This window comes from Mytilus galloprovincialis, chromosome 5, assembly GCF_965363235.1.
Source record: "Mytilus galloprovincialis chromosome 5, xbMytGall1.hap1.1, whole genome shotgun sequence".
Taxonomy (NCBI): Eukaryota; Metazoa; Mollusca; class Bivalvia; order Mytilida; family Mytilidae; genus Mytilus; species Mytilus galloprovincialis.
In genome coordinates, this window is record NC_134842.1 from 90,329,316 (window position 1) to 90,344,595 (window position 15,280).

Genomic DNA, 15,280 nt, shown 5'->3' on the forward strand with positions numbered 1-15,280 from the left:
TGTTTATTCCTTAGTTTTCTATGTTGTATCATGTGTACTATTGTTTGTCTGTTTGTCCTTTTGAGTTTTAGCCATTGTGTTGTCAGTTTATTTTCGATTTATGAGTTTGACTGTCCCTCTGCTATCTTTCGTCCCTCTTTTACATAGAATTTGGGTATGAATTGTACATATGAGAGCTAGCGCGCCTAAAATGCAGTTCTCCATATCATTATATTTCTAAGGGACACAACTCTTTTCACACTAATTTTGAATTCGTCCTAGACATTGCTTATATAAACCTATGATGTAAATTTTGCCAGAATGTTATGGAATTTACATAATGTAAGTTCCATAAAATTCTGGCAAGAATTGTACATTTAAGAGTGCTAACAATGCAATTTTGAACAAAACTTTTAAAAAAAAAACTATGATATATTAAGTTTCATAATAATAAAAAGCCGGCAAGAATTGTAAACGTGAAACCGGACGGATGAACGCACAGACGGATGGTCAAAAATACGAACGCCGAATATTTCCATTGACCCTACAATGCGTTACGCGGGGTAAAACAATATATAAATGTACGATTAATCCGGCCTTTTTGCCGTTTACGCCCAGCACATTTGGTCAAAAGTCTTTTTTCATCTTTATTCAATTAGTTAAGTATGTTACTTTAAATTTTCACAATCGCATTCAAACAAACTATCAATATTAAGGTGCCACAAAGATGTATTAATTTTAATTTAAACCATGACAAATGTAGGCAAGACCATGACGAATTTCTAGACTCTTAACTTAACCATGTCTATCGCTTAACCAAACCATAACAATTTGGATATCTTGGTTATCCTGAGTACATTTCTTTAGAACAACAATTTCAATTTAGATAGTTTGACTAACAATATAGATTCAAACATTTGCTTTTTATTTGATCATTTAAGAAGAACTGAGGCATTCGTTTTGGAATGTTACATTACTTATCTATGACCAACTTAACCAAATTATAACAAAATCACTGTACTTAGCGCTCCTCGAAATGACGACCTTACTACCCGTGATAACTGAACACCTTATCGATGAGATTTTCCAAAAACATCTATCAGTAGATGGACTGGTCAATAATGAGCAACCGTTTTGACTGCGCCGAGTCAAGTGAAATAAATCAAGTAATAGTATGTTGTTATTTATGTATTATTGTCATTTTATTTATTTTCTTTTTTTACATCTTAAGAAATCGAATTCGGACTTCTCTTGAGCTGAGTTTTAAAATACGTATTGGTATGCGTTTATTTTCCCTGATTAGCTTGAGGTATAGGGGGACGGTTTAACCCCGCCGATTTTTTTCACCCGTCCCAAGTCAGGATCCTCTGGCCTTTGTTAGTAGTGTATTATTTTTAATTTGGAGTTTAGTATGACGTCCATTATCACTGACCTAGTATATATATTTGGGTACAGATGAATGACGCCTCCGGTTGGGGAATTTCTCAATGCATTGAAGACCTATTGGTGACCTTCTTCCGTAGTCTGTTCTATGGTTGTTGTCTCTTTTACACATTCCCCATTTCCATTAACAATTATATATATATATATATTTTATAAAACAATGGAAAATATTTTACTTTTTTAGAAATACTTCTTCTATCCCTCAATCTAAAACAGAAGCACTGATTATATATACATATTTACTAAAAAAAAAAGCATTAGGTATTTTAACTTAACAGCTGTAATATGACAATGATAAAAAAAAATTGATATGATTTATTACACACAAAAATCAAGTTGTCATTAACTGACCAATTCTGGCAAATTAAACAGTATCATTATAACGATGCACGATCATATACATATTACCTATATATAAAAAAGAAGATGTGGTATGATTGTCAATGAGAGACCAAAATGACACAGACATTGACAACTATAGGTCACCGTACGGCCTTTAACAATGAGAAAAGCCCATACCGCATAGTCAGTTATAAAAGACCCCAATATGACAATGTAAAACAATTCAAACGAGAAAACTAACGGCATTGTTTATATTAAAAAATGAATGCACATATGCATTCGCTTTAGTTATTTTGGAGGAATAAGTTATGTTAAAGTAAAATTGTTATAACAAGAGATAATCGAGCTGGCCTTATGATCTATAGTAGTACAGCATGTTGTGGGTTGAAAGGAACTTCGGTTCCCTTATAACCGTATTTAGATCGAGAACAAAAATGAACAAGTCCTGAGTATCAATAGAATTGACTGGCTCCTTTTGATGTTTGAGGTTCACATTTGGTGCATGTCAATGATAATAGTTAACAAAGGTACCAGGACTATAATTAAGTAATTTTATAAATCTGAAAGAAGGATCAAAAGTAGTAGTTTGATTTCAAATTTTGAACTCATTTAATTGTGGAAGAACTTAAACATGTTTGATACTTTATAAATCTTTCAATCTTTTAATGTTGAATAACTGCTACGCTATAACCTTTCAGGTCCAAGTTCTTTGAATGATAAAAACAAGATTTGCCGACTTCTACATGGTTTAGTTAAAAGTTTAAAACATGTAGCAAAAGAAACAGATAATACTTCTGCAAAGATAAAAGTAAGTAAGAATTTAGTAAATTTATTTGAGATTTGTTTTACCTTTGGATCTTTTTGAGTGCAATAATGAAATGCGTACATTTAAAAAATCAACGTACAAAATATTTCAACTGTTTATTGTTTCTGACTTTAACAAAACTGGTTGATAACATTAGATTTTTTCAGTTTTTATTAACCTTCCCGTTTTTACCACACCTGGCCTCACGGACGAAGAAAGCTTTACTCTGCATTTTGTCGTACGTCGTCATCATCGTCCTCCGTCCGCGTTGTCATCCATCGGAGTCATTTAACTTTAACAAATATATTTTTATCAGAAACTACTGTGCCAACTGGAAACCAATTTGCTTTCGCAAATTTTTGGTTCATCCCTCGCCGGGATTCGAACCCATGCTACTGTGATATCGTGACACCAAATCGCCTGCACTGCAGCCGTCCCGCTAGTATATAAACATACTAAAAAATAGGGACGAAAGATACCAGAGGACAAAATGGAGGAAGAGTCCAGCTCATAAATATAATATAAAGTGACAACGCCATGGCAAAAAATAAAAAGATAGACGGATAAATTATAGTACATAAGACACAACATAGAAAACTGAAGACTAAGTAACACGAACCTCACCAAAAACTGGGGGTGATCCTATATAGATTCAAATGTAGATTCAAATATATTGTTTACGAAGGGATAACTGATTATTTGTACAAAAACACTTCGAATCAAGCAAATGTACTGTTTTAAAAACTGACATTGTCAAGATGCCTGATTGTCAACATACCAGTATTTGTAACATTTTGGAAGATATGCTTCTTTTTACAAACAACAGACAGGTCCATGAAAACCTATTGTGCTTCATTTATTGTTGGCGTGTTCTATTATTCATACGAGTCAGAAGACTTCTATACAATTAATTTAAAGTATAAAGGTTATGCATCTTTCCCTAAAAACATGTATCCAATGACCCCGCTCACGGACAAAAAGAACAGCAAGACTTAACGTAGATCTTAGGGATGAAATACATGTTTTTTTTTTCGCTTATATCACTGAAACTTAGATAGCTAGAGATAAACTTCAAACAGCAAAACTTTTTAACAAACTGAGATCTACAAAAATAATTAAAGCTAACATGACCGAAATTGTAAGTAAATGGATCCCTTTAGGAGTAATTGCTCTTTTAAAGTTTTCTCAATATGTTGTAAGTTTTTATAATCTTAAACAAAAAGTTTCCTCTCTGAAATAACTGTGCAAAGTTAAACCACACTTGGCATAGATCATCCTTAGTTTTGGTCCGTAGATGACCATGCCAACGAACCAAAATGACTCCAAGAGCAAAAAAAAAAAGAACATGGAATGAAATACAAAAGCATAACGAGCAAAACTAAAGCAAACCCGACAAAAATAGACATGTTCAGCAGGTCAAAACTTATCTTCGCTGTAAATTTCAGACAAATCAGACAACCCGTGTTGCTGCACCTAAACAGTTAATTTCAAGGACATTTTGCAGTTTTTGGTTATCATCTTGGTTATTATAAAAGATATATATGAACTGTTAATAGCAAAAAAATCAGCAAAGTACAATGTTCTATAAATAAGACCGAAATGTTCAATTGAACACTTAAGGAGATGTTCTCATTTAGAATCAATTGTTCACAATTAACTGTAAATTTTGGTAATCTTTTCCCTGAAAGTACTGGGTCAAGTTAAACGATACTTATAGCCCAAATCATCCTCAGGATGTCTAGTTTAAAAAGATGAATCAGATTACTTCACCCATTACCAACATGGCCGTCAAAGATAGAATACGAAGAGGTAAAATGCATATACATATTTATGTCTCTGAAACTAAAGCATTTACAGCAAAAGTTTCATCTTAAAATATTTATCAGGTCATCCTGAACAAAATTAACCCCTTACGAAATGATTGCCCTTCAAAGTGTCCATTGTCACTATTTATCGTAGATATTTTAAAGTCTTTAAAAAAATCTACTCCTCTTCATCTACTTGGCCAAAACGATTTAAATATAGACATATTCATATTAAGATTGTACTGTTTGAAAATGTAATCGAAGACCCTGTACTACTAAAACATGGTTCACATTGGGTAAAGATAAAACATAAGGGTTTGCTATATAATTATTTTGGGAAAATGTGAAAAAAACAATTTCAAATGGTCACAACTTGAAAACTAATTTAAATAATGATAAGACTACAATAGGAAGACTTGATTTTTTTTCCAGGGAATGGAATTTTATTCACGGGAGGGCGATATATTTCATTTTCAGAATGATTAAATGTTAATTATACTGTAAATCATTCTATATATATTTTTTGTGTCAGCATAACTATATTGAGTGATTGCCCCCAGACCTGTTTGCTTAGTCGTGGACAATTGAATCCTTGCCAATATTTGTTTTAGCTCATTTCTAGGGTACATGCATCAATTAAATTTTGACTTTATTTTACATGATTTTCAAAACTAGAGTAGATATAAGTGCGCAACCCAGACTTTTGTTAGCTTTTTGGCCAATATTACAGAAGATTCATTCTTTTTTTTTAATCTAAAAAATCCTCATATGAGTTTGGATCCTTATAGAATAAGTTTTACCCATTTGTGCATGTTATGCATACGTGTTAAGTTAGAAAATACAAACAGGCATCTTTTTCAGCAATGCAAGATTGACAAGTTAAATATAATAGGAATCATTTATAATATCATGTTTCTTTGCAGAGGTTGCTGGATAAAGTGGAAAATAAAGACACATTATTAGGTAGGTGATTAACTAACATTTCATGCATTTGTTGTTTTTTAGTGTTTCAGAAAACAGTGCAACTAAATTCTTTTAATGTGTGTTACAATTTTAGAGTGCAATTTGAAAAAGTAAATTGAATATTATGTCCGATTTAAAGTTAAAAAAGTACCCAGAGAATGATAGTACTGCAACTGACCGCAAAAAAGACGCTTAGTTAAAGTGTTTAATGTTCCGGAATAACACACGGCTGAAAATTATTTTAAATTATAGAATAATATATATATTTTAATTTCCGTCTGCTCGTAAGACGTTTCTATGGTCACATTTTTGTATTTTATTTCTTTAATGGGGTATCACTCAATTTACTGTTTTTGGTAGTCACTTTAAAATAAAAAAAGTAAGTGTTTTTGTTAAATTTCTCGCTATTTTCATAATCATATCATCAAGGAACGTCGGAATGATGAAGACATAAATATAATACCATACACGAGTAGAACTTTCAAACCTAAAGTTTGCTGATTTTCAGATTGAAATTTAACGCGTTTTTCTTTAAAAACAAGAAATCATATGGTAAACAAAACAGTATTTGACATTTGAAAGGAGAAAATATATTATTGTAATACGGCATGCAAAATTTGTTGGACAAGTTCCAACCAATTTTATCAAAAACTCAAATATAAAAACATCATTTGTACCTTTGTATGAAGTAGTTCTTTCGTGTATTTTCGTGTATTTTCTGTAAAAAAAGTTATATTTTAGTTAATAAAATTTTGACTTTTTATAAAAGTTAAGCAAATCCTTCGGATCAGATGGTTTTACGGATAATGACTTGTTGATATTGTGTGGAAAAAAATCATTGTATGTCAATGTTCAACCCCAGAGCATGATTTATGCATGCAAGCAGTCGTGAAAAGAGTACTTTAATTTTAAAGTTTCGCAGATAATTGTTGTGTGACAAGGTGATGCTACAACTAACATCTCTTAATATTCTGTTTTCCTTGGGCGAAATAGTTGTGAATCATCAGTGATATTAAAAGACTTACACCAGTAGGGGAAATTGTGTCTTTTAAATTAAAAGCAACAGAAAGCCATATATGTGATCAAACTGATCTACATGTATCCTCACAACCTGACCCATTTATTCGATCTCACGCTCAGTTTCCTCATTGTAGTTTGGATATGAAAACATTTTTTTTTGTGTAAAAGCACAAACTTTAAAATTACAGAAAATTACACAAAAATGAGTCGTCTGAACGTGTTGACAGTCTTTTGAGGTGTGCTAATTTGAGCAATAATTTATCCATGCATGGCATAATAAAGATAATTGCGAGTACAGATCTTTTTTCAAATGCAGTCTACCTTTTAGCATGCATTACCAAGTACTTATTGAAATCAACACCTGTGCAGTCAAGTAAAACAGTTACTGAAAAAAATAAACTTACTGTCAATTCATAACAAAGCGTATGTCATGTAGCACACTCCTCGACATATACCTATCACATTTACCCAAGATTGTCTCTGATGCTTACCAAACTGCCAAACTCCAGAACAAACCAACTAGATATTGTGACACCTTACAACTCAGACACATCGGGGCCAAGGAATATCAAATATTGAGTTTAGCTCTTAACTCAATATAGGGGATGCCATATCTGCTGCGAAAACATTGAATTCTGTACTAAGACTTTCAGAACTACACCAAGGTGTGTTTGAAGATATCAAGAAAACATAAGGAAGAAGAACAATAATTTCACTCTGCCGGCAGCTGTCTTATGAGGTACAGCCCGTAACAGAGAAGTGATGTTTCTTTACCGTCAAAATTAGCTACGTTATCGACAAACTTAATTGATTAGTGACCGAACTATTGGTACTTTAACGTTAAAAAGATTGACAATGCTGACAAACGTTCATGTGTCGATAATCAAGTTTAATATCGATAATATCGAAAATAATTCTAATAATATGAAACAAAATATGTCCATGCATCATTTCGATTGGGCGTAAAGTAGTCATTTCTTCAAAGTCAGAACTGAAAAAAAAAGATTTATGGAAGGACGTCTTGATAGTATTATTTCCTTTACAATTTTACCCAAAACTAAAAGAAATATTCTGGTAAACAATTAAAAAGGTGTTTGATAGGGATGAAGTCCTTTATTTTTTCGGACTACAATGTGTACCGTATGTGTGATGGATTTGAATTCAATCAATAACTTTGACATGTTTTCTCATATGTATACACAAAAAGGGGGACTGGTATTTGTACTTCTGTTAGAATATGTCTTCGTCCGTTTCACATGCCAAACTTTTTTCTAGTACAGTTTAAACGGGAAAATTTTGTTTTTAATATGACAAAATAACGAGCAAAACTATTTCTTGCAATGGTACGCACAGAGAATATTTTTTTTAGTAAAAATCAGTAAAAAAAAATTCTCCAAAATATACCATGGCCAGGACCTGACAGTTTTTAGCAGTCTTCAAATGAAAATCGTCCGGAAAACTGCGCTTGCTGTCATTTTGAGGGATCATGCAACATTTCACCTATTACCCATAAACAAGATAGGTTCTCAATTACTAAAAAAAGTTCTAAAAGATAATTTCAAATCAGAGTAAACATATTAACTTCCTTATATCCAGTCGAATTTGTCTATAGGTTACACAAAGCTGGTTCTTAAAACGTTTGTATCAGGGAAAACATTTTTCTTTGACTTTTAAAACATGATGGGGAAACGGATTTCCTAACCATTCACATATAATATTCCGGAATTTAGGACTCGAAAAAGCCCGCCGGAACTTTGGTTTTTAAATCTTTTTTTCTCCATGTAGAACGGTGTGAATTATTCAGCTTGAAGCAAGAAAACTCTTCGATCAAACGAAGGAATCTCTGGTGTTAATTTACCATTTTTTGTCGAAATACACAAACATTTCTGCTTAACCGCGTTAATTGAACAACTTAGTGCTAGCACACATCTGCTAAGGCACGAAACATTTCATTTTCAAGAGGGGAAAAGGGGGGGGGGGTATATACTTATATATCTCAGAATATTTCAATAACCGCTTCACTGGTCAGATTTTTATGCCCCCGCCTTTAGGCGACGGGGCATTAAGCTTTACCCTTGTCTGTACGTCTGTACGTCCGGTCTATAAAATTTTTGTCAAATATATATCGGCTTGTGTATGTCGGATTGGTTTGAAATTTAGTCTGAAGCTTTATCAAGGTGAATTGTACCGTGTCTCCCCTTTTCAGGTCTGTCATTAGTCTACTTCCTGTTTGGCGGGGGCATCTGTGTCTCATAGACACAATTTCTCTGTTTTCTATTACAGTTTATACAGGGAAGTTTTGTTGACAATTTTTTTTTCATATGACAAAATATTGAGGCAGCAGATTTTTTAAGTCAAAATCAGGGTCAGAATATTGTTTTCTAAAAACTACCAGGCCCCTTCCTCCATGAAAGTTAAATTGTCCGTGGCAAAAATAAAAAATTCCCACATGGTCAACTTTAAAATTTGACCAGATTCTATTCTTAACTGTCGGATAATATATATACTAGGATAACATAGAAAATGTCCTGTATGGGACGATTCTGTACTCATACTTCACGCGTTGTTGAGCACAAGTGTCCGCGTACATGTAGTGAACGCACCCGACTACGCGTGCAGTAAAAAGTTTACTCTTAATTTTTCGCATGCCTGAACTCATTGACGATAATGTAAGGTGCTCTATTAGAAAAAAATGGAATTCTAGTTCGGGTTTGAAAAAGAAATTTCGCCTTTTCTTGAACCTGTTTTGTACATTTAGTTTAACAGATATGATCCAATGGAAATTTCCACATGGAACCTTCGGTAAATAGGAAAATGAAAAGATATGGGGTAATTTACAGAGAGACCACACACCATCCATGAGAAAAACGGAGGGAATTTAAAAATCTAGAGGTTTCCACAAGGCTTTCAACATAAAAAGCTCTAAATCGCCCCAACGTGTACATACGTTTGGTCATCAAGAGATTCTGGTTTCTCTTTTTGTGTGTCATAAACATTCAATTCGGATTTGAATTTAATTAACCGAAACATTTCCGTACACTAAATCTTAGCACGGTCAGAACATTTTAAGGACGCAACAGATCGAAGTACAATTTTAAGTAGTACATAGATGTGCAATAATTCAGCTTCCTGTACATTTTGATAAAGTTCTAAATTTTGAATGTTGATTTCTTTAAAATCAAAAATCTCAAAATGTCCGTTAACAATGAAAAAGTTTGACCATGAAAAATCACATATCTCAGAAAAGCAGTCGTTTAATTGATTATAAGAAAGTTTCAGTATATCATGTCAAATTTCTTTAATTTGAGAGTTACATAGAAAAAAAAACATGCGCAGATATTGAAAAGTATGTGCATTCATGTATATAAACATATGTTTGTATTCGGCAGCTACGGCGTTCCATAAAGAAGTCTCTTTAGCAAAACAGCGCATGTCTATAAGATCACGTGTAACTTGTGCGCACAAGATAGTAACTTGTGCGCGCAAGTTAGTAACTTGCGCGCACAAGTTGAATTTTTTTTTTGCATGGCACTCCAGGGCTTCCGTAGTAATATACTGTAGTGAAAAAGTATAAGCAAATGAATATGAAAGTGGATGTGAAGAGATCAAGGCCATCCCTTCTTTTGCTATGTCATAAATGCAAAAAACAGAAGGTTTCAAATCAACCCCATTTTGTAATGGCAGCTCTACATATAAGTAGCCCAATTTGTCGTTTTAACATCGTTTATAGTATATGCTTATGATTGAATCGTTTTTGTATCATTCTATTGAACAAATATCAGAAAATTTCTCCTTTTTGTCCTTGATTTTGAAATATTGATATTTTTAGGTTTGACCTTTGACCTCAATTTAAGAAAAATGTGACCACTCTGGATTTTAACGACCATTTTTTTTCTTATAGTACACTTTTTTCTCTTTCCATCGATATATAATTTAGGTATGTGTTCTTCTGGAACATGAAAGTTTTAAAAAATTAACTCTGAACTACAAGTGATATCTGTTGAAATTCAATTATAAGCTAATGTAAATGTTAATTGGATCTGTATAATATTTGAAATTTAATCTAATCGCAATTGTGTAGTTGTGCTGTTGTCTTTGTTCCATTTTCTTTTTCTTTGTAGTTAGATTTATTTGTTTAATAGTAATTTAGATTATAACGCACACTAGTACTGTTGACTGCTTTATCCTTATTATTGATACATGTACTTTACCTTTTATTTCTGGGTATTTTTGTGAACACATTATATTTGATAGAATGAAATGTTGTGCGACTGTATTACACGAGAAAGGTATAACCTGTACTATCGCACTTAAGCGTAGACCATCGCATTTTAGTGTAGACCATCGCATTTTGCGTAGACCATCGCATATTTTTTTTAACGTAGACCATCGCATTTTAGTGTAGACGATCGCATTTTAGCGAAGGCCATCGCATTTTAGCGTAGACTCAGCACTTTAAGAAACATCATACATATTTTTCACTTTTTCAGTCTTTTTGAAAATGTTGTTTGTGTCACCCTTTTACCAAGATACATGCACAAGTATATAAATTGCGGTTATTATTCAACGCAATCAAAGGTTTGAACGTTGTTTTCAATTCAAACTTGATTATATATTTTCGAATAAGTTTGTGTTATATTTACCTTTCGGATTCATATAATACGTTCATCCCATTTAGACTCTTTGAAAATTCAAGAGTGTATTTCTTAATTGAGGTAAATTGTATAGCCTTCAAAATACCGTTTCGATTCATAACATTTCAAACGAGAACAACCAACAGGCTTATCTATGTGCAGCAAATGAAAAAAAAAACGAATATGTAACACATAAACAAACGACAACCACTGACTTACAGGCTCTTGACTTGGGACAGGCACATATATACAAAATGTGGCGGGGTTGAACATGTTAGCGACCCTCCCCTAACCTGGGACAGTGGTATAACAGTACAACATAAGAACGAACTATAAAATCAGTTGAAAAAAGCTCAACTCATCAAATGGACAAAAGTAGTTTTCGCTTTAGACTTGAATATACAAGGCGGTTTCAATATCTCTGGTAGATTCCAAATCTATGGTATCAATGAGGTCATGCCATCCGCAATCTATTGCAGATTTCATAAAATCCAAATTTTTGCCAAGTTTTCTGGTGACGGATTTTATGGCTGACGTAATAGTGTCTGAATATATGCCATGATCTGCCTGCAGCACCCGTCGTAATAGCAAAAAGTTATAAAAAAGTCGGTTGTAAAAAACGATAAGGAGTACGACAACGCTAGCGTATTGACAATCATTTGTAAAAAGACCTTCCATTATGGTCAACCAAAACCTAATATGGAAATCTTAAACCATTGTTGTGACGTCAAGCTATTGTTTGACCTGTTCTTTATGTCAGTGATTGAACTATCAATTACCGGTAAGAAACCATTATGTCACCTTTCGCTGTCCAATATTTGTAAGAATAGCCCTCTTCTTTCTTGAAAATATTCGACAGCTAAAGGTAGCATAACTGTTTCTTACAGGTAAATGATAGTTCAATCACTGAAATAAAAAAATCTATGAATTACCCTAATTGTTTTCATCATGTAAAGAAAATACAACCAAAGAACAGATGACAATTGAAAAAACAACATTTTATTAAAGTCAACTTCGAGCGTCACTGATGAGTCTTTTGTAGACGAAATGCGCGTCTGGCGTATATACTAAATTTAGTCCTGGTATCTACTGGGTCGATGACACTGCTGGTGGAGATTTATTTCCCCGAGGGTATCACAAGCCCAGTAGTCAGCACTTTTTGTGCTGACATGAATTGTCATTGATAAGGTTATATTTATAAATTTACTGTTTACAAATTTTTGCATTTTTTGACACACTAAGGCTTTTTTACCTCAGGCATAGATTACCTTAGCTGTATTTGGCAAATTTTTTAGGAATTTTGGTTCTCAATGCTCTTCAACTTCGTACTTTACTTGGCCTTTTTAACATTTTTGGATTCGAGCGTCACTGATGAGTCTTTTGTAGACGAAACGCGCGTCTGGCGTATATACTAAATTTAGTCCTGGTATCTATGATGAGTTTATTTATTTGCAATACAATTTTCCTCATGTTGTGGGGTTTCTTTTATTCAAAAGATTTATCTTCGGTCCGTCTTGAGGTTATCAAAATTGACCTCTGCTGTTGCTTATATTCTTCCTCATATAATTTTCAACTACAATTAAAAGAAAAAAAGCAATAAAGTAATTAATTATATAATGCTTCGAAAATTTGATCGACCATGTCGCAATACAAAGGCCACGAACAACCTAAACCTTATCCTGTGTACAAAGCGCGAATCTAGAACTTCCTTCATGACCAAGGGAACTATGATACTTTTTAGAATCTTCAGGTTTCAGCGTTGATTTACAAGTTGCTGTTTTTTTTAAGTTATGGCTTCAATATTAATACAATGCAACACTGCTCTTTTGAACGACCATGAATATGGGAAGTAGAATAAAGGAAGACATTACCGCTTTTTATCTGTCCGATTCGCACTTTGTTCGCAGTGATCGTTTTAGAAAAGTTTTTTTTTTCAAAAAAAAACGAGACAAAATTACGTTCGGCAACATTTATAAAACACAAGGGACTCAATACACAATCATCAAAGAAGAACGATACGACCTTGAAGAAAAAGGGAGATATTCAGTTGGTGATATTTGGGTAAACAATAACAGTCTCTTAAAAATTCCGAAAGAACTGATTGCATGTTGTTTTCTCTTTGTTTGTTCGTATATTTTATGTATTTGAAATAAAATCGACTACGGTGCACTCGATATGCTTCAACAAGAACCTGTCTACATATGCTATTCTTTTTCCCTCTCATAAACACTTTAAAAACCGAGAAGAAACAAGAAACTAGTAGGAGAGAGCTACATTTTAAAAATTATCATATACTAGTATATAAAACTTGCCAGTATAAGCTGCTCTGACTATTTCCTCTTTGTAATCCACACTGAAATAATGTATCTGAATATTTTAATCCAAAGGCTGAAACAACACAAACACTAACAATGACATCAATTTCTTCGTTTGTTTGCATTAGAGGTCGGTCATTTAAAGACGTATTAACCGTATCATATACGTTGACGTATCCGCATCTGCAGATATACCGAAAAACAGTATGTGATCCCGAGCTTTAATTTTATGTACTTTCAATAATGCAAATGGGTAACTGGTTAATTTCTGATGCAGAAATTTACAAAACAATTAGGAAATATCGAGTTTTTGTGGAACATGTAACCCGACTTTTAAAGATATTCCGGATAGTTGGAAAAGTTTACAGGCATGATAGGAGTGAATACGGTAAAATCGTGTGTTTGTGAATGAACTTGTGGTCACGTAGAACCAAATTGTTATTTGACAAATAGAGTGATACTCAGTACTTTTCTATTACCTTTAATGATAAAATCGCAAATGAACAATATTTAAAGTTCCTTACTTGTATATAAATAGTACATTTGATTTTTTTTTTTGGTGTTTATTCATGTAAGATCTTGACATATTTTTTTTTACTAGATTATTAAAGGATTGTGTACAATATTCGAATCGTGTACCTGCCCTACATTGGCTCCCTTTTAAGGGCATGTAAAAGTAGTTGATAAAACCCCTTATTTTTTTTTACAACACACCACTATTACAAATTTTGAAAGTGTATCTTTGATTGTTTCGAAGAGAAACCGGGTGGAAATGGACATCATAAAAACTCGGTTATAAACATATATGGATTCTTTTATTAAAGGTCTTAGTACTCAGTTGTCTCGTATAAAGACCCTCAAGTGCTAGTTTGAAGGTCACAAGACTTCATATGTGTATTGGCTACATGTACATTAAATATTAATCTGAAGATAAATATAAATTTATAACTAATGTGTTCCATGTCTATAATATGAACACATACCAAAAATAAGAAAATCTGTTCCCTTAGATACTAAAACACAATAAAGGTTTAAAATGAATATTTAACTATTTAATTTACTTCTTATTTATACACATGAAAACTCTTTCTTTCTATTTAATATCATTTCACTCCAATGCTCTATTATAATCTATTATTTAGGAATTATTTAATATTATAATCATTTATCAATCTTTAATGATTTAAAGCATGTTATAGCTTAATTAATTGTATTTATCATTCATAACGGTCATTTTCATACTACAGATTCATTTCTCCATTCAATTCAATCAATCTAGCCAAATCTTGCATACTCTGTTAAAAACTCTAGGACTATTAAAATAATGTGAGAAAAGTATATACAACTGACCTGTAAAGTAGAAATATGGATTCCCAAAAGATTCAGCAATAACACAATTTAAATAAGACAATTTGCAAACTCCAAAACTGTGAAGTATATCTGTTCAGTATGACAGTTGGAATGAGAGTGTCCAGAACAATAGAAATTTTCCCTCCAAAAAGAACTATTAAAATAATGTGAGAAAAGTATATACAACTGACCTGTAAAGTAGAAATATGGATTCCCAAAAGATTCAGCAATAACACAATTTAAATAAGACAATTTGCAAACTCCAAAACTGTGAAGTATATCTGTTCAGTATGACAGTTGGAATGAGAGTGTCCAGAACAATAGAAATTTTCCCTCCAAAAAGAACATGTGACCAAATCACTCTCCATAAGAAATATAGCCTTAATTAAGATTCTAAATATAGAAATCAAGGTAACATAGACAAACAGGTACACTGGTCAGTTTAACAGTAATCAGACTGGACAAATTAAATACCATTCAATTTGTAACTATAATATCAACACTGTGTATCATCACCACCGGAAATTGGGTACTAACGAAGCGGAGAGAAATCGTAAAAAAAGTAAACAAGTTAAGAATTCATTCAATTTAAAGCTTTTCCACTCAATTGATGAGGGTGCCGCT

General features: G+C 32.7%; 1 protein-coding gene across 1 annotated transcript in view; it reads left to right on the forward strand.

The window, feature by feature from the left end:
• The window catches only part of LOC143076667 (uncharacterized), a 40,829-nt gene that overhangs the window by 9,336 nt on the left and 16,213 nt on the right, over nucleotides 1–15,280 (forward strand). The window contains exons 5-6 of the mRNA XM_076252506.1: nucleotides 2,463–2,572; nucleotides 5,298–5,337. Coding sequence (XP_076108621.1) covers nucleotides 2,463–2,572; nucleotides 5,298–5,337 — 150 coding nt within the window. The remainder of the gene's footprint in view (nucleotides 1–2,462; nucleotides 2,573–5,297; nucleotides 5,338–15,280) is intronic.